This window comes from Saccostrea echinata, unplaced genomic scaffold, assembly GCF_033153115.1.
Source record: "Saccostrea echinata isolate AGI-Se365-2 ecotype Australia unplaced genomic scaffold, CSIRO_AGI_Sech_v1 ptg000009l, whole genome shotgun sequence".
Taxonomy (NCBI): domain Eukaryota; kingdom Metazoa; phylum Mollusca; class Bivalvia; order Ostreida; family Ostreidae; genus Saccostrea; species Saccostrea echinata.
The window spans coordinates 29,276,345-29,302,500 of NW_026889758.1; the positions used below are offsets into that span (position 1 = coordinate 29,276,345).

Consider the following 26,156-nt stretch of genomic DNA (forward strand, 5'->3'; position numbering starts at 1 on the left):
TCCAAGGGGAGATAATCAAGAAAAACCAAAAATAAGGTGGGATCATTAAAAATCTTCTCAAGAACCAGTGGGCCAGAAGAGATGAAACTTGTGTGAAAGCTTCATGAGGTAGTATATATTCTAAATTGTTCAAACCATGGCCCCCAAGAATTGGGTGGGGCCATAATAGGGGATTAAAGTTTTACATTGATATATGTAGGAAAAATTCTTTAAAAATCTTCATCTCGAGAACCACTGGAGCAGAAAAGGTGAAACTTAGGTGCAAGCTTTCTGAGGTACAATAAATTCTTAATTATACACAACATAGCCCCCAGGGTAGAGTGTAGTTACAACTGAAAATTAAATTTTTATGTTGAAATAGAAGAAAAAATCTATAAAAATCTTCTCAAGAACAACTGGGCCAGAAGAAAAAAAAACTTATTCGAAAGCTTCCTGAAGTAGTGTAGATTCGATATTGTTCAAATCATGGCCCCCAGGGTAGGAGATCAGAGTTTTACATGGGACGATATAGGATACATGAAAATCGTCTCAGGAACTACATTTACACCATTCATACGCAAACATTCCAAAAGTGAGTGGATTAATTTCTTTTTCAATTTATGCACTGTGGGTTAGTTAACTAAAATAGGGATCAAATTTCACATAATGCATGTATACAGAAAAGAATTAGCTTCTCCATGATTGCAAGGCCCGAATAATGGAGAAGCTAATTCTTTTCCTGTATACATGCATTATGTGAAATTTGATCCCTATATACATGTAAAGATAATGAAGCATCCCCATGTTGTGCAAATACAGTGCCTTTTAGAATTAGAGTGGGGCTCTAACATGGAGTCACAATTTTTCATTGGAATATAGAAATCTTTTTGGAAATCTGATGAAGAACAGCAGTGCTAAAGTAACTCAGGTGAGCGTTGTGGCCCATGGGTCTCTTGTTTTTGACATAGATGTATCTTGTGCTGGCTTTTGTGATATAAATTTCCTTAACCTGCACTGCGGTAAAAACTTGGTCAATTCTGTTGCTGTTGAACACCAACAAATGCAGGCAAGATTTAGCTGATTCCACCCAGAGTGTGACATAAGTGGTCCAATATCTCATCAAAAGGACCAATATCTCTGCAGTCAAACATCAATTTTTTATGACTGTGCTCAATATAACAATATGCATTGCTGTGAAATGGATGTACATTTGTATATCTGTGAAACATTTTTCACTGGCTCAGTAAATAAAACTGTAAGATGCATATCTATAACTGAGCAAATAAAATTCAGAGTGGGTCCAGGAATATTTCCATTTCTCCTGGGGAAGGAAAAAAAATCTGTCTCAGAAATATTTTGAATTAAAAATAAATCAAATCCAAACATATTTCTTGAATAAGAACATTTTTGTAAAGATGACCTATTAATGTTTATTGTTTTCTGGAATGAACTCAAAAATATCTGAATGGCAAATGAAAAAAAAAATGCATGAATAAAGCACATGTAATTATGTCATTTTTTTTTAAGGTGCACTTAGAACTACTATAATGTGTATCTGTATGATTTTAGTATACAACTGCCTCCTCCAAGTAATAAAACAAGAGGCCCATGGGCCACACCGCTCACCTGAGTAACTTTGGCCTTACTGTTTTTCACCTAATCCCACCCCCTTGTAGTACTTATTGTGGCCCCGCCCTACCCAGGGGTTATGATTTGAACAATTAGAATCTACACTACCCCAGAATGCTTCCACATAAGTTTAAGTTTTTCCGGCCCAGTGGTTCTTGAGAAGAAGATTTTTAAAGATTTTTTCTACATGTTTCAATGTAAAACTTGGATTCCCTATTCTGGCCCCGCCCTACCCCCGGGGGTCATAATTTGAACAATTTAGAATCTACACTACCCCAGAATGCTTCCACATAAGTTTCAGCTTTTCTGGCCAAGTGGTTCTTGAGAAGAAGATTTTTAAAGACTTTTACTACAATTTTCAATTTAAAACTTGGATTCCCTATTCTGGCCCCACCCTACCCCCGGGGGTCATGATTTGAACAATTTAGAATCTACACTACCCCAGAATGCTTCCACATAAGTTTCAGCTTTTCTGGCCAAGTGGCTCTTGAGAAGAAGATTTTTAAAGATTTTTACTACATATTTCAATGTAAAACTTGGATTCCCTATTGTGGCCCCGCCCTACCCCCGGGGGTCATGATTTGAACGATTTAGAATCTACACTACCCTAGGATGCTTCCATATAAATTTCAGCTATTCTGGCCCAGTGGTTCTTGAGAAGAAGATTTTTTAATGACCCCACCCAATTTTTGTCTTTTCTTGATTATCTCCCCTTTGAAGGGGGCTTGGCCCTTCATTTTAACAATTTAAACTCCCCTTTACCCAAGGATGCTTTGTACCAATTTTGCTTAAAATTGGCCCAGTGGTTCTTGAGAAGAAGTTGAAAATGTGAAAAGTTTACAGACGGACGGACAGACAGACAGACAGACGGACGACGGACAATGGGTGATCAGAAAAGCTCATTTGAGCTTTCAGCTCAGGTGAGCTAAAAAACTACAAAACGTAATTAACTCTTAAGTATTTTTTTTTTAAATGCTTAAAACATTCAACTCAAATGACTTATTTCATTATGCTAATTGATTCACATCTTCCTCAACATGTGCATGAACAGGTTAAAGTCCAATATCAAAAATAAAGTTACATCCTCATACAAAAAGGCAGTAGTTATACTATTAAATAAACAAAATATCTGAATTGTAATATACAATCATATAGTATTACTGGGTTAAATCATACATTGACAGTATTATTGTATCGATACCTCAGCAGTCAGCCATGAAATGGACATGAAATCTAAATCATCAATATAATAAGAAGAAAAAGTCTTCTCTGCAAAGTTTGCAAGAAAAGTACTATAATTAATGTTTGTAATGAAGCCCTAATCATTTCAAAGCAGGGCCATAAAACAAGTCCTGTATTTTAAATTACAGATAATCACAGTTAATGGCAATTCTAGAGCCAGTATTGGGAATATCTCTGAACACAGCATTAAGACTTGGAGCCAATGTTGGAGAACCAGCTGGACAGTTCGGACATGCTGGACATACTGCCCAGTTTATTGTAGAAGGAGCTCTCTCTCTGTATGGCACTGGTCTGTGGTAGGACTGCCGCTGCCTTCGCAGTCAGTGAGTGGGAGCCTGTGTCTGAAGCCTGTTAACAGAATAAATTGGAATGGGTGACAGACAATATGTTACCATTGTTCTACAACACTGTGAAATCACTAATTTTGGTGGGAGTTTAATTTTTGTTGTTTTCGAGGTATGAAAAGACCCAAGAATTCATGCCCACAACAAAATTTAATATTTCATATACATAACTACTCATCAATTCTTCATCCATGAAATTAAATCCCAAAGGCACTGGTAACCCTAAATACTACACAGACATTGGTAACCCTAAATACTACACAGACATTGGTAACCCTATACACTACACAGACATTGGTAACCCTATACACTACACAGACATTGATAACCCTAAATACTACACAGACATTAGTAACCCTAAATACTACACAGACATTGGTAACCCTAAATACTACACAGACATTGGTAACCCTATACACTATACAGACATTGGTAACCCTATACACTACACAGACATTGGTAACCCTAAATACTACACAGACATTGGTAACCCTATACACTACACAGACACTGGTAATCCTATATACTACAGAGAACTGGCAATCCTATACACTACACAGACATTGGTAACCCTATACACCACACAGACATTGGTAACCCTATACACCACACAGACATTGGTAACCCTATACACCACACAGACATTGGTAACCCTATACACTACACAGACATTGGTAACCCTATACACTACACAGACATTGGTAACTCTATACACTCACTTTATTTCAAGTCATTTAAATCCTTATCAGAAATGATTATATAAATATCTTTGTAACAGGTAATTGACATTTGATATTTCAGTTATTTTCACAATTTGCTTCAAACAAAGGATGTTTGATATAATGAACATTAACATGTAGAAATTCCTGATTAAAAAAGATATTAAACTTTTCACTAAATACCAGAAAATAATGAGCTGATAACTAATTTAATGGAATACAGATGAAACATTATTTTTGCTGTCTCTGATGATGTTAATATATTTACTGTAATTTCACTATGACCATCTTACTGTATGAAGCTTGGTCATACCTTAGCTTTATAAAGAGGTTGTTGTATAACAGGGGCTGGTATAGACGATCTGATTGGCTGTGTACTGATGGGGAGTAGAGTGAACCGGCCAGGACACGAAGTGAGTGGTAACACATTATGTTGTTCACTCTGACCAGACTGAACTGGTCTCCCCATGCTGAAGAGTCCCAGACGATCCAGCGATGTCAATGCTCCATATAAAACCTGGAAATTAAAAACTACATATGTAGTAAAAAGTTGCAGTATACTAAAATGACTATTAAAGATTTAATTTTAAAATGCAATAATTCAAGATTTCTCTCCTCTGGTCCTCATGATTTCTAAAATTTTAAAGTAAGCACAATTTTTTTCTCAAAACATCCAAATTCATTTTGAAATCAAAAATCCATATGCCTTAGTTACTGATACTACATTATTCTCTTAATATTTATTATAGAATTACTGTTATCATATACCAGGAATTTTTAGCAACCATCTAATTTTGGCATTATTAGCAATGGTCTAATAATTAAATGAGAAATATTTTTATAGAAAATTATAAAAATTATTTCCAAAATCACATAAAATTGATTACACTAATAAAAAAATGCTCTTTTTTTAGGATAAAATCACTAAATTCGCCTGTCACTCAAATAACCCGTTATATTCCTTACTGCTGATCTCTGTCCCTGCTTCATTAAATGTGATTGCATATAGGGGGAGAAGACATCAAGGTCAAAGGGGTCAACTTTTTCTTCCAGAGTCTCAATAATTCTGGCAGCTGACTTCTGATAGGTTTTACTTTCCTACAAATAAACAACAAAAAGGTGAAGCAGCACAAACTTTGTATTTATTTCTACTTGGTCATATTGCATTTTCTGTTTGGTCCGCGGGTAAGAAATTCTGTGCAATTGTGTAAATCTAGAATTGTAAAATGCAGGACCGTTATCAGCTGTGTAAATCTAGAATTGTAAAATGCAGGACCGTTATCAGCTGTGTAAATCTAGAATTGTAAAATGCAGGACCGTTATCAGCTGTGTAAATCTAGAATTGTAAAATGCAGGACCGTTATCAGCCGTGTAAATCTAGAATTGTAAAATGCAGGACCGTTATCAGCTGTGTAAATCTAGAATTGTAAAATGCAGGACCGTTATCAGCTGGTTATTCTACCTCAAGTAAAATGTATTACAACCGCCAACCATGTTGTTAAAGGTAATACTACCACACATGAATATATTGTACATGTACTTATAAATGACCAGTTTGTGACAAATTAAGTGCATATGATTTCCCAACTGTGTGTGTACAGCACAATTACGGGCTGATGATAATAGGTAGACATCAGCTGTTTAAACAAACTTTGGGATTTGCTGATTGCTAAGAACAACACTACAATTAAAACTGAAAATCCACTCACAACATGGTTTCATTCAAAGAACACAGTTACTCATATTATGAACTGATATAGTGTTCTAGACATGATGAATACACTGTCCTTGTCCTTTAAACTTTTTGTCCCAGAATTCATAGGCTCCCCTTGTAAAACAAGACAGAAAGGTCAATTGATAACAAGTACTCTTTTTTATTGTGTACATTTATCACAGTCTTTGACCTCCACCTTTAGCCTTTAGATCCTAGAATCAATAGCTTCTTCTTCTGGTCACCTTGGATCTCTATTGTAACTATGAGACTAAAAGGTCAAGAAATTTTAAATCGTGTCCATGATTTATTTGCAACAATGACATATTTAAACTATGAACTTTGACCTTCTGTCCCTCTAATGTATAAGCCTGCTTCCTGTATCACCTACTACCTCTGTAGCATGTTTTAGTCTAAAAGATAAATTAGTACTCTTCATATTGATACCATATCTTTGTAATAAGTTTGCAGTAACTTTAATTTTAACTTTGACCTTTTCAACCTCTAATGAATAGGCCTGCTTCCTTTACATCTACCACATCTTAAGGCAAGATTAAGACTAAAAGATCAAATAGCATTCATGTCAACAACACTTGTTAAAGACTCAATGAAACTTTGCCCTTGTTCTTTCACATTTTGTCTTTAAAATGAGCAAGCATATGCCCCTGGTTATCTGTCTCTTCAGTAAAAGACCTGAGACTGAAAGATGAAAATAGTATTCTACAAATTGTGTCCCCAACACTTAGGGATGCAGATGCACACACATGCCAGGTTAATATATCCCTGTACAACTTTGTGGGAATAATAACACATACCACAGTGTCATCTTTCCTGGGAATGATTTGCAAGATGAATTTCATATCAAAGATGAGCTGAAGAGCCCTCTGTTGAGTCAGGGGAAGATAATCCTTGTCATTCTTCTTGCTGTTAGATATAACCTCTTCAAAGCATTTTATTACTGCATCTGATACTTTGAAGACAAGTTGTTGCAATGTTCCCCTGGAAGAAAACATATTTACATTATTTTGCTTATTATGGAATCATAGGGAATCAGTATTCATGGATTTTATGGGTCACCCTTACCCACAAATTTACATCCCCACAAATGAGGATTTAGTCAAAGAATTGACTCATTGAATCTTCTTTATAAACTAGTTCCCAAGAAATTATGTCCCCATGAACCAGGTAAATTTTGCTTGCCCACAAACATCGACCCCCACAAATTAAAATGATTCCACAGTATAATAGCTATTCAAATATTTGATTCTTTTGTTATCCACCAAGCAGCTACCTTTTAAAAATGAATTCCCAGATTTACAAGTACTGGTATTTCAGGTTTTTAAAACCGGTTAATTACCTAAATTGGACCATTTCATGAATAAATATTATTGTGTAGATATTAATAAATCTTATATACATGAGTAACTAGATATCATTGAGATGGTGGCCATCTCAAAGGGCCCCGCTTTCAGTAACAAACATGAAAATGTAAGGTAGCTGAAAAGGGTTTACTTTGAAGAAAAACATTTGTGTACTATTAAGGGATGTGTTGTTTGAGTCTAAAGGGCTTCTATGCCATCCTTGTTATAATAAAAAATGGCACAAAAATCATGAATGTTGCATATCCTCTATGAAAATTGTTGCATATCCTCTATCAAAATATGGAAGGAAAATCACAAATGTTCCGTACCCTAAGTCAACTGGTAAAGTTTGAGGCTGACTGGACTTATGGGAAAGAAATTATGCACCGAACAAAGATCTTAAACAGAGAGGCTATTTTTGACCTCGACCCTTGACCTAGAAACTTTGTTCAAGGTCACTGCACATCCATTGACCAATGGCACTCTGTGAGTGAAGTATGAGCCACAATAGACCAAGAGGAGAGAAGATATGCTCCAGACAAGGATTTTTCATATAATTCTGCTATGACCTTAACCTTAGACCCAGAAACATGGTTCAAGGTCACTGCACACCCTTTACCCAAAGACACTCTGTGGGTGAAGTATGAGCCAGATTGGGCCAAGGAGAGAGAAGATATGCTCCGGACAAGAGATCTCTAAGGGCCCTAATTAATTATAAGCATGACCTAGAGAGATGAATTACATGTAAATGTCAACATCCAATTTATCATAATTAATTTAATTTATATCTTTTAAATGAGAGTAGTTAGTATACCTTTGCACTGCATGACCTCCCACTCGGTTGATTTCTCGACACAGACTGTACAGCAGATCTTGGACATACCAGGAGGCCTGTATAGTACAATCAAACACACAGTTACTACATTAACCATAAGAGGTCCAAGATTTACTGGAAAAGTAAGATGAGGTAAGGGTATCATATTTGTCTTCCAGTATTTATGACTAAACCCCCCAGTTTACATAACAAAGCATCCTTAGATGAAGGATTTGTTTGATTTCTTAAATCAATGGCCACATCCATTTTCAAGGGGAGATAATTTGGAAATATTGAAATTTTGAGTTGAATTTGTTTCTTCAAGCTCATTGTTTACGCTGAGAAGATTTATCATAATTTTACCATTTAACAGTTAACTGCTCTTGGAAGGATGACTCCTCATTAGATAGATAAAATTTAATCCTCTTTACTAAGAATGCTTTATCGAGCTTGGTTGAAACTGGCCCAATAGTTCTGAAGAAGATGTTGAAAAATTGAAAAGGTAACAGACAGCCAGGTAGTTAGACCATATACACACTTTGATCAGAACATCTAGTCTTTGGCTCAGGTGAGCTAATAAAGCCATCAGGAAAATATGAACATCCCCAGTTTATAAATCAAAATTCTGTTCTTAGAATCAACATTTTGAGACTGGAAAAATAAATATAATCAAATTAAAATAACAAACTTGAGACCCTATAAAACACATGCAAAACATACAAGTCAAATGGAAGTAAAGAAAATTAAATCTATTATGTAAGAATTCCAGGATTACAAGTTCTTTACCTGCATTGGAACCCTGATTTTGGAGCTGATCTTTTTCCCATCTTCTGTTTCTTCCTCTATGTTGACCTCATCCCATCTCTACAACAAACATTCATCATATTGTGGTCATGATAGAGAACAATTTCATTTATTTGTAAAATTTAGCAAGAAAAAAATTAAATGTACTACAGAACTCACTGTACAGTAAATGAGGGCATTCCTATGTTCTCTGGAACAAACTGCATTTCTAAATCTGGACACCACAGTCTGTGTTAAATGGTCCACCCAAATTCTAAATGACAGTCCAAATTAAAGTTTTCATTTCTAGTCACTGAAATTTGCCTGTATTTTTCATAATACTGCATGTACATTGATTTCTCTCTATCCATATCAATTAGATTACATGCAGATTTTTTTTTTTGCTCCATATTTTACATGATTACAATATCTACATAGTTGTAATTGAAATTAAGAACCCATTCTTATTTGAAAATTAAAGTAATTTTAAATGAAATGTCAGCACCAATGAAATGGAAAGTAGGATATCCAGGAAATACCATCTTTATGATAATGTTTTTGTTTTCTAGTATTTAGAACATCATTGTACTAATTAGCATAGCATTTTATTTCATTTTGAAGTACACCTTGGCATTTAAACAATGACCTACTTTTCAGAAGTGTCCTTACTTAAGTTGGATCTAAATGTGTATCACAAGGATTCAGGTTACACTGCAGTATTAAATTTTGCTATGGATTCTTACAAAAAAAAATGCTTAAGAGGCAGTATTAAATCAAACAAGCAAATTCAAAGAATTGTGGTCCCCAGCTTCCGTTGTCTTAATGTTTGTGATGCAATTATTTATGGCATATTGTAAATGTTCTGTCTGTATGTTCTATCTTGTCTGTCCATCAAACAAAAAGATTTATATTTGAATTAATAAAAGTCACAGCCAAGATTTTTTTTAAACTGCATCAAACTTAAACATCAAGGTAATGAGGTCAAATATAATACAATCTGAAAGGTCTCATCACAAGTAATGCTAATTTGGGAAAAAATATGAAAGCCCCATCTCTTTTAAAACAAAAGTTAAGACCAAAAATAAAACTTTAAATAAATAGATCAAACTTCTAGATCAAGGTACAGGCCTCTGAATTTCTATCAATAAGCTGTTATATGATTGATCAAAGTGATATAAATACCCCCTCTATATATAAATACACCAGGTGTATTTATATATAGAGGGGGTATTTAATCATATAATGGCTTATTGATTCAGAGGCCTTTAATCAAGGTCATGAAGTCAGAATTGATCCTATTCTCAAAGGTCTTGTCATTTGATACCGGTAGGTAATTTACATGTAAAATATGAAAGCCTTATCTTTTCTCATTCAGAAGTTATGACCAATGTTAAAAATTTTGTACTGTAAACTTCAAGGTCATGAGGTCAAAAACTGTAGTAAATTCAAAAAGATCTTGTGTCAGGTAATGCACATGTCAAACATGAAAACCCTATCTTTTCTCATTCACAAGTTTTCACTAACGTTAAAATTTTGGAAAAGTACCGGTAGGTCAAATGTCAAGTTCAGTGGGTCATTCGGAAAGGTCTTGTCACAGGTAATGCACATGTCAAACATGAACACCCTATTTTTTCTCATTCAAGAGTTTTCACTAATGTTAAAATGTTGGAAAAGTACCGGTAGGTCAAATGTCAAGGTCAGTGGGTCATTCGGAAAGGTCTTGTCACAGGTAATGCACATGTCAAATATGAACATCCTATCTTCTCTCATTCAAAAGTTATCACCAATGTTAAAATTTTTGAAAAGTATGTCTGTTGTACAGCCCATGAATATAGATTCCCTGCATAATTGTAATGTGCTTCTTCATTTGTGATGGTTCAAAGCTTTTGAATGAAGACTAAAATGTGAATGTCACCAGACTATTTCTGAGCAACACTGTAACACAGCATCTGACCATGGACTTACAATATGAATATTAACCTATATGTCAGTTTACAAGAGTTACAAAGCATCTGTACAAAGACTGATAATATAAATGTTACCTATATGTCTAACAATTGACAATTATACAGCCTCTGAATATAATGCACATGTATACTGTATATCTGTTTTAGACAGTTACATATAACCTGTTAGAAATAAGAAAATTAAATGTGTCTATTTATGATAATTCTGTATCCTCTGCTTCTATACTGACTGGGTGAATGTTACCTGAATGCCTCTCTATGACAGTTACACAGCCTCTCTTTTGTCCGGACCCATTCAGGATTCTCTATACTTTTACTGCTACTATGAGAAGATGGCTTCTTCTGTCCCCTATCATATTAAGAGATATATAAATAGAATTTTACAGTAATCAAAAAACAATCAAACAAAAAATCAAGAGATGTTTGTGAAACACTTATGCCCCCCAACCCCAACCCCCAAGTAATTGGAATTTTTCTAATTTAAAAAAAAGATTAAGTGACATGACTCAATAAACTATGTCATAGTCTATGTTAATGTAGATTCTAGACATCAGTAAATGTGTAATTTATGTACAACTCATAGATATATTGACTCAAACGACCTAAAAAGCATATTAACTTCTATGTTTACTACTACTGTTTTTATAAAACAGATTTTAAACTAAATCTAAAACTTTACCTGTGACTATCTGTTCCATGGATTGCAGATTTACCCATAATGCACTGCTGCAGAGCCGGTACCATGTCCCCCAGTGCAGAACACAGTCTGCCCACCAGCAGCACTCTATGACATTCCAAACAAACAGTTAGAAAAGACACAGGATCAGACTTGAATATCTCAGCAGATGTAAAATCATTGACTCAACTATAAGACCCTCCCACACCATACAGGAGTAGACACTAACTTTTAAAGCATAATATATCACAGGGCTAGAGACTTTGAATTGTTTAGCAGCCCAACCTCAACTTTCAGTTGTCTTTGGCTAGCCGGCTACCGTTAGCGTTGAACCCTGCCGTAGAATGTATTCCCCACCCGTCAATTTTTTTCCTTCCAATAACACCCCTAATGAAGCTATGCTATACAGTCAAAATTCATCATCTTGAACTCAATGGGAACTAGAGGAGATATCTGAGGATTAGAGATACTGAAGGTCAAAAATACTTAAAGAATAAAGGGTTGAGACTCCCAGATCACTTTAAAATATCCATGATATTAGAGATATCAGTGTTCAAGATACTGAAGTCTGTATTTACCTGATAAGCTGATGCTGTATCATGAAACACCTTTATCAGTTCTTACTTGTCTTGTGTTAGCTGATTAATGCTCTCATCTTTTATTTCTTGCAATGATTTCTCCCAAAGCTTTAAATGTTCACAGAGGTACTTTAATAACCTGAAATGAATAGAAAAGAAGAGTTGGAACATCTCAGATAAAGCAAGAATTTCTTGACACATGTATAACTAGAAAAACCCAAACAGCTTAACAAATATACCAGTTATCATAATCCCTTAAGCAAGAAGCATCATGAAAATTTCCCTTCAGTGGCAACCTTCATATTCCCTATGATGACAATAAAAACATACTTTATTGCTTAATTTGTCCACTTATAGTGTTAACGAATTATCCATTTAAATTGAAGAATTTGGATAATTTCAGTATTCTACAGGAAGGTTCTTGGCAAACCTTGCTCTTTTAACTTTCTTAACATTCTGTCTGCATATCTATAAAGTAAGAGATTTAGTTGAAAAGGGACTTGAAAACTGACCATTTCTATTGTACATTATGCAATAGAGATACATTGTCTATTTATATACTAGCCGTCTGACAGCAATAAACTTTATGAACAAATGCAGTTACAGAAATATGAAATCCATGTAAAAATAACATTTTGATGTCTTGAACGTAAACTTTTCTCAGATTTATGCTGAACAAGTATAGTTCCACATATGTCTTAGAAACAGTGAAATTCTCACATGGAGGGTAATTTTTTTGGCATTCTTGCCAAAATGAAAAATGAAAAAAAAATATCTTCTGTTTGTTGTTGTTTTTGGAACTTTGACAAAGTCCCTTTAATTGTGAAGACAATGCACCATTATTTAACTTTTTATCAGTGAAATAATTCAGTTTCATGAAAACTCTTACTCTTCTAAGCAAGCTTTACAAGTTGTCTGGATGTGTCCACACAATGCATCTGTGTCTGAGAGCCGATCGAACGGCTCAGGCCCTGTCATCCCAGAATCATCCTCACACAACAAGGAAAGATAACTCAGAGAATCCTGCACCATACCTTGTAGTTTCTCATCAAATGTTTTGCACAAACTGCAAGGAAACAAGGAAAAAAGAAATTGTTCATAAAATCAAATTCAAAACTAGACAATGAGAAAGTCATTTTATATGCTGTTGCTACAGAGTTTAAAAAAAATCATGTCTGCAGTGATGAGGGGTGATCAAAAGTTCTTAAACCATGTATCAAAAATACAAATGCTTTTCAAAACATAAAACTTACAAACTAGCTGAGTGTATAAAAGTTTTTGCTGTTTAATGATTAAATTCAGATACAATGGAAAAACTTTGAATTTTTCCCCTGTTTTTATTATTTAAGTATACTAGTATACACATTATATATTTTTTGTTTTGTTTTGTTTGTTTATTTCTTTAAGCCAAAGGCTCATCAGATTTTACATATGTATACACAATATAAAGCATACAAAATAAAGCATTTTCCAACTGCACAATATACAAAACAAGGACAAATACATATATATCAAATAATAATTACAAATTGGATTTTCAAAGAGCTGTAGCTTTGTATAAAAATTTACCCAAATTAGATAGCTCTCTCACCTTTTGACTACACATTAAATTTATAAGTTTAAATACACTTGGTTTAACATAATAATATTTCTTAATATACACACTTCTCAGAGTTTCATAAAATGGACATTTTAATATAAAATGGAATTCATCTTCAATATCATTAGAAGAACAGAGTGTGCATACTCTTTGAGGATATATCCCCAAATATATAGAAAGGGCCTGCTAGCTGCAAATCTAGACTCTCTATGTTAACTGTATACTACTGACCTTCTACTGCTTATTTAATAATGATTAAATAATTAAAACTCATAGGGATTAAACTTAATTGGCTTCAAAGGGGTACTAAATATACAGTGAAACCTGTCTCACACATACTGTGGGAAATAAAATTAATGTCAGATTAAACAGTGCATTTGGATTGCACAATGCTGAGCATTTTCTGTTATACATGTAATTAGTGTCGGATCTGACAATTTCATTGTACATCACAGTGTTTAATTGTCAAAGTTTTTGTAAAACGAGGTGTCTGAAATAATCTTTAGAATATATCCTACACTGCTATTCTTTATCGATACATGTAGCACTATTAAATTCTGTGCTAATGCCTTTTAAAGTCTGTTGATGACCTTTTTTTTTTACTAAGATGAAACAATGCAGAGTTTGTACAACTTTTGATCACTTAATTTTCAGCCTTTCATTTCTTATGTTTTCGGAACTCAGTTCTTTGAAATCTTTCAAATGGGAGTTATATGAGAACTCCCTCCTTCATCTGCCTTACCTACATAAGCATATAAATTTTGATTGCAACACATCCTTTGATTGGATAGAAAATTTAGTTTGTATCATATAACATGTTGCCTACATTACAATGACTTGCATAAAAAAATGTATCGATTTGCCTGACAAAACATTTTAATTTGTACAATTTAATGTTCTTTCTCTGGTAATTGTCTTATTTTTACTCTAAATGAAAGAAAATTAAATTATAAGGCACAAATTTAAAGCTATCCAGATTATACTGTGGAGCACTCTACACTTTTTTTAAAACCACTTGGGTAGCTATTAATTCTTTCCTTAAATGATTCTTTTTCCAATCCATGCTACTGTTTTCACCAAACCCCCCCCCCCCCCCTTTATTTTCCCTGAATAAATGGGCCCGCCACTTAAAAAGATATTTTTTGCTTTAATTTATAGATTTCTTTCAATATTTACCCTATTTTAAAAACAGCATATTTTGAAAATATTTGGAAGAGTAAAATATTTTCTTTAGGCAAGATGCTGCTTAATCAACACTGTATAATCCCCAATTTTAACCCTTTATACATATATATATATATATAATATACATATATATATAATAAAGATTTTCTATCTCTATCATTAAATCTAATTAATTATCATTGAAAATGTTTAAATATGTCCAAGTATGATTATTACACTAATTGTAAAACTAGATGGAATCTCAAATCCAAATACTAGTATGGCGAAAAGTATCCAGAAGGTTTCCAGGACTGCTTGATTAGTATTGCCAGTGTGTCAAATAGAGTGAAAGACTAACAAAGTTTAGCAATTAAAAATTCAGCATTCTGGGGCACGTTTTACAGAAGAACTTACGACTAAGAATATAAACTTCAGTTGAATGTAAAATTTTGCAAACTTACAAGATTCTGTATAAAATTGCCAGTGTAAAAATATTCCTTTTAAAAAGATTCAAACCATTTTCAATATAATGTAAATAAGAAAGTTATAAACAGAATTAAATTTTGGTCGTAAGTTCTGTTGTAAAATGGGCCCCAGCTTTCTAATTTAATGTAAAGATAGGGAATGCCTATCTTTAATGAGTGTTAACAAGTGAAAACAACAAAGATTGCACAAAAGCAGAATGAAAAAAATGACAAGCTCAACAATGGAGCCAGAAGTCTCTGTTGAGACTGCAGCTCTACTGGTTTGTACTTATAAAAGAGGAGAAAAGTAGAACCTGAACTCAAAAAAATATTTTTTTAGTTTTACATGTATTGGAGATTACACAAACAAAGGCTCCCTTAGCATGAAGGAATGATGGAGAGAGTGAAGCAGTCACTAGAACTGCAGTTAGTCTTGGCAACATAGGTAAAAATAGTGTATTGAAGGACAGGGATATCACTTCAGAAAGACAGATCAAAATCAAAGATCAATTATAAAGTCTGACAGATATATTTGTTAATTGATTTGAATCATACTGTTTGTGGCAAAACTGTTCAAAAACTGATCATAATAATTCAAGGCCAAGTTGAAAATAAGCATTTAACAATACATGTAATAAATTAAAATGTGACTATTAACACCTTCATATTTCATGCTTTAGAAATTACTGAAAGATCACAATTACATAGTTACATAAGCGTTACAGTAAAACTTGTCAAATCCTGACAACACTGGCTCCATGGATATTTGCCAGAATAGACAACATTATGGATTAGACAACATTTAAACAATTATATTTACTAAAGGGGACTAAGATTTTCTTGTGAAGTCAAAATTTCAGAATACACAACAAGTTTTACTGTATATACAGGTATCACACCAAAGTCAAATTACAATTTCTTTTTGGTTAAATGAAAACTGAAACAGTGAAAAACCTCTGAATGACGGGGGTAAATGCCTTGGCTTTCATGATTAGTCCTCCAGGATTATCAGAGGTGGATCTGGAAGTGGCGGTAGTCCAAGCCATATTAGCTGGAATGTCTCCAGGGGATTCCTGCCAAATATATCCTGCCAGATCCGTGTCAGCAATACACCTAAAAATAGATTCATTCTATGCTTTGAAATCATTTTCCTATTTAATTACACTTTCATGTTTTTCAATAGGCTCACATTCTTCAGTCTTTGTAAACAATTTTGTCACTTCATCCAATCATTTTCTGCGTTGAATTGTCATTCATATTTTTTTGTGGCTATCTGCATCTTTACTTCAGTTTTCATTTAAAGATATGTCCAATAACAGTAGAAGTTTGACATAGGAAATATCAGTTGTATTAAGTATTTTAAGGGTTCGTTATAAATCAAAGAACAGACAGAAAAAAATTGACTTTATACATGTATGTATATTAATAAGCAGTGTTAAAATATCCAAAGCAGTTTTACCATATAACCATTACCTTTAATATAACATGTTGATTGCATCAAGATATTTATAACACAGAAAATTTAGGCATACCCCTCTTCTGTGGAGCCAATTGCCATGACAACCTTAGTAATCTGTCGCTTTGTTAGCTCAGTACTAGTATCCAACTGGAACTTAATCAATGCCTGAAAAATCAATGGATAATCAAGTGTCTGGGAAAAAAATAAAAAATCAGTAACGGTTACTTCATTTTTCAAATTTCACATTTTCAGAAATATTTGTTCTACACGTATAGCTCTTCAAGGATTTTCCTTTCATACCTTGACCCTATTGATGAAGAGTGGTTGAAGAAATCCATGCCAGATGGACAGTGGTTTGTTCAGAATCCTCTGACAGACTGAGTGCCAGGCCTGCATGCTGCTATCCTGTAAAAACACAATGCTTAATAATACTTCCACTTATGTCTTATGTGATAGGTTCTATGCAGACTTATGATAATTCTAAATGTAATGGTAATGTATTGCAATGCAATTCTTTAAATCAAAGTAATAGTAGTAAGTTTAATAGTTAAAAATTGTGCATTACATGCAATGTATATGTAATGCATTACTTTCTAAAATCTTTGTAACTCTGGCATAACATGGCTTTGCAATGTATTTGTGCATACTCATTTTCTTAAATTGAATATGGATTGAAAATGGACATGGAAATCATTGTTAAGATAAAAAGATTAAAATTAATAAAAAAAGATCTAACACTTCAAAATGTTCACACTGTCCAACCCCATATACTTGTTAATATAAAATATTGTTTCAAAAGGGACAAGACCAAAAAAAATGATGTCTGATAGAAAACTGAATTCAAACATATATAGTTACAGAGAGGGAGTAAAGAGCTTCATAGTTTTTGTTGTTTGACCAATAATTACACAGAAACTGTATATTGTACATGAGATTTTATAATAAAATTGATAACTGAGATGCTTTTTTAAATGAATAAACGAAAGAATTATGTGATTTAATGGTTCTTGAGAAGAAGATTTTTAAAAGATGTCATCATATTTTCACCAATTCTTAAATCTCCCCTTGAAAGAGGGTGTGGCTCTACACCCAAGGATGCTTTAATTGAGGCAAGTTGGGAAGAAATTGGCCAAAAGAAGTCAAAAATGTTAAAATTTAACTGATGGACTGACATACTAACTAGCACACGTCTGGACATATGGACTCTGGACAAAATGTGATCAGAAAAGCCTAGGTGAGGTTAAAAGAATAAATAGAATTACATGTATTTTATTGTACTCTACTTGTATCTGTTTTAGTCAACTTGTGTACCAAGTCTTACTGAGGGACCAAACCTGTAGGTCCTGAGGAGTAGCATTTGAAAGAACTTCACAGAAGATTTTTTATATTTAGTAACCATGACAACACCTATTTCAAAATCAAAACCAATAAATAGAATTATGTATCTTAATATAGTCTTCATATGTACCAATTTCTACCGAAATTGGACCAAAACAGGCAAAAAAAATCAAATTACATGTATGTATAGGTTCCAAGGTGCATCCACTAACGATGTCAAGTGATCCTAATCCTTATGGTGTACTAGATAGGTATCATACCTAATGTATTGTGTATATTTATGTATTTTATGTATAAGTACATATGTATATGTCTTACTAATCATGTCGGTCAAAAGCTCTACAGAGCTTCTGTTATTTGTTTGAAAATCAGACTTTAAATAAAATTTTCTGATTCTGATTCTGGGCCAATCAAAACATTACAAAAAGCTGTCAATGAATAGCCCTATAAAATTCCAAATTGTCACACCCTAAATTCCTAGGGTATATCAACATTACATTGTTTTCTTTAATGTTTTTCTTTGGCATGTTTTTTTAATTACTCTTAGCCATTTTGAAGGTGAAAACTGTCCTAAGCTTATTAGGAAAATAGTTTACCCACTGTAAGCATTGAACTAGCATATGAGCTCTTGAAGTAATGGCCCCTATAATCATGCAAAATTCCAAATGAAGTACCTACCAAAGTTATTGTCAATAATCTTTAATTATCTAAACATAAATCATGCTATCTAATTGATAAAACCTTTAGGTGTGAGACATGTGAAGCATTAGCTGGTATCATTTAATGAATTTGTAATTTACATATCATTGTGCGGTAGATCAATGGTGTAGTTATCATTCCCATGTCTGATATATAATCTAATGACAATTTTTAGAAAATAAATGAATAAGGTTAGAAAAACAAGAGACCCATGGGCCTTGACTGTCATCCGAGCATCATGAGTTTTTCAGGCTATGACCATTTTAGCAACACCTGGAACTGATCTGGACTTCTGACAAAAATTTTAACATCTTACTGAGGACTCTTATCATTATCAAAATCATGCAACGTCTCCTAAAAGTTCAGATGAGCTAATTCAGAAGATCAACCATTATCTACTATTTGGTTATTATACTCTGAGAATCCAAGATGCCTCAACTGATAAAGTTTGATGATTCTAAGCCAATTAGAATCTGAAATATTTAAATAGAGCCAAAAATTTTCAAAAGTAGGTCACTGTGACCTACTTTTTGGTTGATATACTATGAGGCCTTAGGATGCATCAACTAACAAGGTTTGATTATCCTTGGCTTCACAGTGTCCAAAATATGTCTCTAAAACTATTTGAAAATGAATACCTGCAGAATTCAAAAAGTAGGTCACTGTGACACACTTTATAAAAATGCCCCATGATACATAAACTGACAAGGTGATGCCTTGAACAATTTTTAATCTACAGCATATTCTCATCTTTATGCAAGTTTGGTAATAATCTTCCCAGTGGTTCTTAAGAAGATTTTTTTAGCAACCACTACTTTTTAATTACATTTGCAGGGCTTAATAACCCCTGCATCTAGGTCCAGTAAAAGTACCTTGTCCCTATTGAAAATTCACTCTTTTTTCCCCAATTTTGCGGAATTTTTCAGTGCTTTTTTTTTTTTTAAAAAAAATTGAATTTTGAGATTTTAAGGATTCATAAAGATGGGAAAAGGGAATAAGCCTTCACTATAACTCTAAATTCACAGTTAAACTTAGTATAAGACAACATTATTTCCAAATTTTGCCACTTTTTCGATTCAAAATTCCCAATTGAAAGGGTACAGGACCTAATACCAAAAAGGGTCAATTAGGCCCTGCTTTGTTTAAGGGTCACATGCTTATTTTTTTTAAAGTATAAATGAAAGCCCTTGGGCCAAGGATACTCTGTGACAAATTTGACAAAAATTGATGAAGGGGTTCTTGAGATATGGCCCATATTCAAAATGTTTACGCATATGTTTGTCCATAGCATTAGCTCTTTACGCCTTTGGCTCATAAGAGCTAAAAACTAGAGGCCTACGGGCAACAATGCTCATCTCTGTAACCTTGGCACTGCTGTTTTTCATCAGAGGATTTTTAAAACATTTGTTTTTCCCCTTATTCACACAAATAATTTTGACCCCCATACTGTGGCCCCACCCTAGCCCCAAGGGATCATGATATAACCAAACTTGAATCCACACATTATGGACATGCTTCAATATGATTTATGTGGTCTTGCTGTTTTTTTAAGAAGATTTTTAAAAGAATTTTTTTCCTCTTGTATACATGCATTTGGTCAAATTTGGTTCTTGATATCAGCCTAACCTAAAGCCCAATGTTTATTATTTGAAAAAAAAAAATAATAGTTGAATCCACATCATTTGAGAATGTTCACATATGAATTTGATTTATACTGGCCCTGCATTTCTTCAGATTTTTAATTTCCTATATATTTCCATGCAAAATTTTGATCCCCTATTGTGTCCACACCTACCCCTAGTAACCATGATTTGTACTTGCTACTGGATGTTTGCATATGAATTTGATTTTTACTGGCCCTGCAATTCTTCAGAATGTTATATATCCTATATGTTTCCATGTAAAATTTTGTTTCCCTGTTGTGTCATTGTGTCCCCTTCCTACCCCCCCCCCCCCCCCCCCATGATTTAAACAAACTTGAATTTATACCATGTCAGGAAGCTTTCACATAAGTTTCATCTTTTCTAGCCAGTGGTTTATGAGAGGAACAAGTTTAGCTGAAACTGGCCCAGTGGTTCTGGAGAAAATGAAAATGTGAAAAGTTTACAGATGACCATAACAGACAGACAGATGGACACTATACACTCTTTGACTCTCTGACCCTTACCCTGAGGGCCATGATTTAAACAAACTTGAATTTACACTATGTCAGGAAGCTTTCACATAAGTTTCATCTTTTCTGGCCCAGTTGTTCTTGAGAGAAACAATAAGGCCATAACTACCATTGAGGCAAGTGAGGCAAATGCCTCACTAAAATTTTAGAGTTTTCTGAAAAGTGAAAAAGTTTTACTTTGAATTTTAATTAATTATGTATGTCTTTAAGCTAAATTAATATTTTCAACTTTTGTTCAATTTCTGTAAAATCGATCATCTCACCAAGTGCTTCATTATAGCTAGTTTAGAAAAATTCAAAATGTGAAAACTTTCAAACATTAAGTCTTTAATTTGCTAAAACCCAGGTTTCGGGAACTCCCTCCCCCCAAGAACCCCCATCAGGATTCTTCCCTGGACCCACTTGGGATTCGTGTGGCCCCAGATCCCTTACCTCACTAAAAATTTTGGCCTAGTTACGGCCTTGAACAAGTTTAATTTATATAGGCCCAGTGGTTCTGGAGAAGGTAAAAATGTGAAACATTTACATTTGATCTTCACAGACAGACAGATGAAAGCTAGACACTCTTTGTTCAGAAAATTTCATGTGAGCCTTTGGTTCAGGTGAGCTAAAAATCATATAAGCCTCAACTTACTTGCTTTAAATATAGCCATACTTGATCCCGAATGTCAGCTAAACGTTTGACAGTGTTGACAAAGCTGAGAAGTTTTCCAACACCACTAGTCACATTACTCATGCATCTGACAGGGAAAAAGGAATTACATGAGCAGAATTGCAATGAAGAGAGAAACTGTGCAATAACATAAAAAAACCTTAGACTTTTGAGGACTTTGGTCACGAGACCTGTAGCTTTCAATATTCTGCTACAATACTCAAAGAAAATTTTTCATCAATTCTACTTAAAAACTACCCAAGATTACTTTCACTTTCTCTAAGCTCTTTACAAAGAACTCAAATATTATAATTGTATGGATGTATCTTATTATCATCAGCTCTGCCACTGAACTAAGAACCATATTATATTTCCACAACTGTTTTTCTGTGTGACAGTTAAAAAGGGTTTTTACCGGGATCAGTAAATGATAATACAATGGGACTAGCAAAGAGAGTGATTTAAGTCACATGGGATTGTTAATACAGCAAAACTTTAGTATGTGCACGGATATTGCGAATTTAGCGAAGTTTTTTGGGGATCCCCTAAATTTCTTGAAAAAAATTTGCTAATACTGAACTCTAATATAACAATTTTGCAGATATATTGTACTGATTTCAGTCTCATAGAGACTAACAATTATGAAGTTTACATTTTTTTTTATATCAAATTGTTTAAAAGATCTAAAAATATAAAATTTGAACTGACATTATTATTCCTAAGAATGTATATTTGAAATTCATTGGAAAACTTTCCAACCCCAAAATAATTTTTCTATTTGATACTTCCCAGAACCTTTTTGGTAGCTGTACTTTAAGGCAAAAGAATATTGTGAAATCACCATATACATGTATATTCAAACAATTTTTATATGGATTTAATGAATTATGGATAAAGAGGAGTAAATTCACAGGTCAGCAGGACTTCACTATAACTGAGTTTTACTGTTTAACATGTAATTCAATATGATTGCCTTCCAAAGTAATTTCAATTCTATAATTGTTTTAAGGACACGCGCAGTATTTCAAAGTCCCATTTACTGACTGACTGGGTAGATTTACTTACGTGTTGATCCATTGCTGACAGTTATCCTGGAGATGCTGAACAGACACTGGTACTGCATGGGACCGCAAGGTAGGCACAAATTCTACAATATCAATGTTACTAGGTTAGGTTTTCTACTCTTCAAGTTAATAACATCCATTTTATTTAAAACCAAGAATCAATGGGCTCAGTTGATACCTAATACAGATCTTGGCAAGCATTTGGCAGACATGGACCCATGATTCTCTAATAATCCACTGTCTGTAAAAAATAACATTGTATATTAAAGAAATTTTGAGCATAATTTATTTTTAAAAGTTGCAGATATTGTACAACAGTGTGCATGTTGAGTGTCATTGATAGCATATACAGATAATATTCACACGTACCCTGCTGTTTTTCAGATGTAATCTGGGTCAGGATTCTAAGAAGCAGATTGCAGGGTACTGAAAAGAAACAATGACAGTTGAACTTCAGTTTCTTTAGCTTTAGTATGACCCCAACATGGCTGTCAGTAGGTGAAGTTTTTAAAACAATTACATTTCAAGCCCAAAGAGGGTTGTTTTGAACTTGAAAAGGTAAATTAAGTTACAAGACTAGGAGCAAAATATATGTTTGATTAATGGATTCCATACTTCAGGTGGGGGAATGCACATAATGTGGCAAATAATACCTGAAAGTTGTGACAAAAAAGTGTTGACATAAATCAAAGGTTTTACAATGGATGGGTCTGTAGCTCTCTGGTATGAATTTTTACAGTTCTGCTTTATATCTGATGATAACAATGACTGAATTCTCAGTTATCCCCCAAGACTTACTGTCTGATGGACTTTCTGGGCTGTAGAAGACTGTATGAATCTGGTGGACAGTGGTGGTGATCAGCTGAACCACTAGAGAAATCTGATCCTTCACACTGGCACTCTGCTGGCTCGGGTGGAACAGCTGTTGTACTGCTGTCTGTACAGAATATTACAGACTACTATAAAACAGCAGTATAACAGTAAATCATACTCTAACATACAAGCTTCATGCAAAAACAGAATTTTTCCTTATGAAAGCAGTAGAGATGAAACTATACGCCTCCTTCACGATACGATACTTATCATATAATTTTGTCACGGTATGGTTATTTTCTATAAGATACATTTTGCTAGAAGGAAACAAATTCAAAGTTATTTTATGTTTTGTTTCACTAAAACCAGAAACTTAATCTTCATGCAAATCAACTGGAAGAAATTGATTAGAATGAATTGTCCATTAATAATTATTCTACAAACTATTAGTCCTCAAAAATAACGTTTTTAAAATTTAATCATGCTGTGTTGCATGTTTTTATGAATGCCAAACCAGACTGAACAAAGATAACGACCAAAAATTGATCCGAACCAAAAATGGAGATTTTGTACCTTGTATTAAACGACAAGAAACGCTGGGTGAATTAATACCACAGTGAACTTTTTAACTCCTAGAAAGCAGAAAAAATTTAATATTCGAATATCACTAAAAGTTTCTCATTTGGAATAGATGTGTTTAATCTAGTATTAAATATGCAGATGGAAATATCTGACCACGTTAAGCTCTTTACTTACAGTTCTGGCTAACAGGAACTCATTGAATACTTGTCTTGGTGTGCTGTCTTCCAGTACAATTATAGAACACAGGGCTCGGGCTATTTGCTAAAAAGAGTATTATTTTATTAACATTAGCAGAATTGTGTGGAAACTATCAAAGAAATTCACAAAGCATTTGCTTTGTGTGCATGATAAATATTTTGCAGAATAAATGTGGATTTATAAAACCTTGGTTTGGAGCAGGAGTTTGAGCAATTTTCTCTATACTAAATGTGCCTGTGAATAGGACAACAGCCAATTGTAATTGTAGTAAATAAGTCTCAATACCTCATCTGTAGCACCTGCTTGCTTCAAAACATTTCTACATCCCTGTCAAAATATGATCAGCTCAGTTAAAGATATGCAAGATGAATAGAAAGAAATCTACCTCTATACAGTAATAGGCAATAATCCTAAAACATACCTGGAGAATTGTAGACCTAAAGTGGCTAATGGCCGCCCACTGTCGAGTTAGTACAGGGAACATGGTGAGTAGATTTCCTGACTTCTGGGACTCCAGTTGTAGGCCTGTGTGAATGTGACGTGACAACAGGAAGTGCCTTGTTGCTGTTAAATAGTCCTCCTCATCCAACGCACTCCATATCTACCAAAACAAACTGACAGGTCAAAGTCACAAAACACACCATGTCATCAATCAGTGAGTCAAAGTCTTCCACCATACAAGATAAAAAGGTGTAATAGTTTATTTCATTGCCATACAGTTTTTTTTAATTAGTTACTTTATATCTGGAAGTTATAGGACACATCAGGTTCATTGCATGACTGATTCATTTTTGGTCAATTTTGAGTTTTAAAACATTAATAATTTCAAAGTAAATTTCTAAAAACTTAAAATTGGACATTCCTATAGAAAATATATCAGATGATTCATATAAATGATGACAGATGGTACATAATCCTTGTTGAAACATAGGTAATCAAAGATTACAAAGCACTTTGAGGAATGTTTGCTATGTGAAAACAGAGTATTGATCAAGTAAATGTTCTGGTAGTGTGTAAATCAAGATTCAACATCCGTGCAAGTTTGGTCTGGGTAGGAATTATAATAGTTCTAAGGAAAGAACCTGCTCCAAAAACTTTTACTATTTCAACCACCTGAAAAATATAGGTCAGATCATCCAGGTGGGTCAGACGCAGCATCTGAAGAATGTCTTGCAGTGTATATTCCGATATGCATCATTCATTCAAGTTTGGTCACTTTGGAATGAACATACTCAATAAATTTTCACTCATCTATTGAATGAGATCAGATACAGCCTGGTATTGAGCATATCAAGATACATCATCCATGTAAGTTCGGGCACCATAGGTATTATTATAACTTACATGTAGGAATGGATCTGCTTCAAAAACTTTTAACCTATTAAATCGTCTTGAAAAACATCTGGAGCAAATCTGGTATTGTGCATCCCTAGATGCATCATCCAATTATATTAAGTCATCATAGGGCTTACAGTTACTTAGAAATTGACCAGCTACAAAACTTTAACCTGGTGACTCATCCAGAAAATGTAGGTCAGATACAGCAAATCTGGTAGTGTGGATCTCCTGATGCATCATACATGCAAGTTTGGTTTTGTTAGGATTTATAGTAACTTGGGAATGGACCTGTTTTAAAAAGTTTAACCTGGTCAATCATCTAAAAAATGTAGGTCAAATCCAGCATCCGGAGCATGTCTGGAAGTGTGCATCCTTACAAGTATCATCCATGCAAGTTTATTCACCACAGGGCTTATAGTTACCTGGGAATGGGACTGCTCCAAATAGTTTCATCTGATCACTCATCTGGAAAATGTAGGTCAAATCCAGCCTCTGAAGACTGTCTGGTAGTGTGCATCCCTAGATGCACCATCCATGCCAATTTGGTCATCATAAGGCTTATAGTTACTTGGGAATGGACCGGTTTAAAAACTTTAAGCTCAGACAATGCAGGTCATAACCAGCATCTAAACCAAGTCTGGTAGGTCAGATCCAGCATCCAAAATAAGTCTGGTTGTGTTATAACTAGATGCACCATCCATGCACCATCCATGCAAGTTTGGTCAAAGTAGGGTTTTTAGTTAAATGGGAATGGACTTGCTCCTAAAACTTTAACTGGGACCCCAATATTTGTACTTTTTGTTAACGCT

At 33.9% G+C, this 26,156-nt stretch overlaps 1 protein-coding gene across 1 annotated transcript in view; it reads right to left on the reverse strand.

Moving 5' to 3' along the window:
• Positions 1-2,554: 2,554 nt before the first annotated feature.
• Positions 2,555-26,156, reverse strand: part of LOC133182176 (conserved oligomeric Golgi complex subunit 1-like) — a 33,194-nt gene continuing 9,592 nt past the window's right edge. The window contains exons 7-28 of the mRNA XM_061316923.1: positions 24,431-24,610; positions 24,295-24,336; positions 23,986-24,072; positions 23,215-23,353; positions 22,786-22,842; positions 22,595-22,657; positions 22,418-22,499; positions 21,335-21,440; positions 16,791-16,895; positions 16,564-16,655; positions 15,986-16,144; positions 12,693-12,869; positions 11,850-11,942; positions 11,229-11,333; positions 10,794-10,898; positions 8,763-8,856; positions 8,586-8,663; positions 7,800-7,876; positions 6,440-6,623; positions 4,880-5,011; positions 4,227-4,430; positions 2,555-3,198 (exon numbers count right to left, since the gene is read on the reverse strand). Coding sequence (XP_061172907.1) covers positions 3,037-3,198; positions 4,227-4,430; positions 4,880-5,011; positions 6,440-6,623; positions 7,800-7,876; positions 8,586-8,663; positions 8,763-8,856; positions 10,794-10,898; positions 11,229-11,333; positions 11,850-11,942; positions 12,693-12,869; positions 15,986-16,144; positions 16,564-16,655; positions 16,791-16,895; positions 21,335-21,440; positions 22,418-22,499; positions 22,595-22,657; positions 22,786-22,842; positions 23,215-23,353; positions 23,986-24,072; positions 24,295-24,336; positions 24,431-24,610 — 2,523 coding nt within the window. The 3' untranslated portion in view covers positions 2,555-3,036. The remainder of the gene's footprint in view (positions 3,199-4,226; positions 4,431-4,879; positions 5,012-6,439; positions 6,624-7,799; positions 7,877-8,585; positions 8,664-8,762; positions 8,857-10,793; positions 10,899-11,228; positions 11,334-11,849; positions 11,943-12,692; positions 12,870-15,985; positions 16,145-16,563; positions 16,656-16,790; positions 16,896-21,334; positions 21,441-22,417; positions 22,500-22,594; positions 22,658-22,785; positions 22,843-23,214; positions 23,354-23,985; positions 24,073-24,294; positions 24,337-24,430; positions 24,611-26,156) is intronic.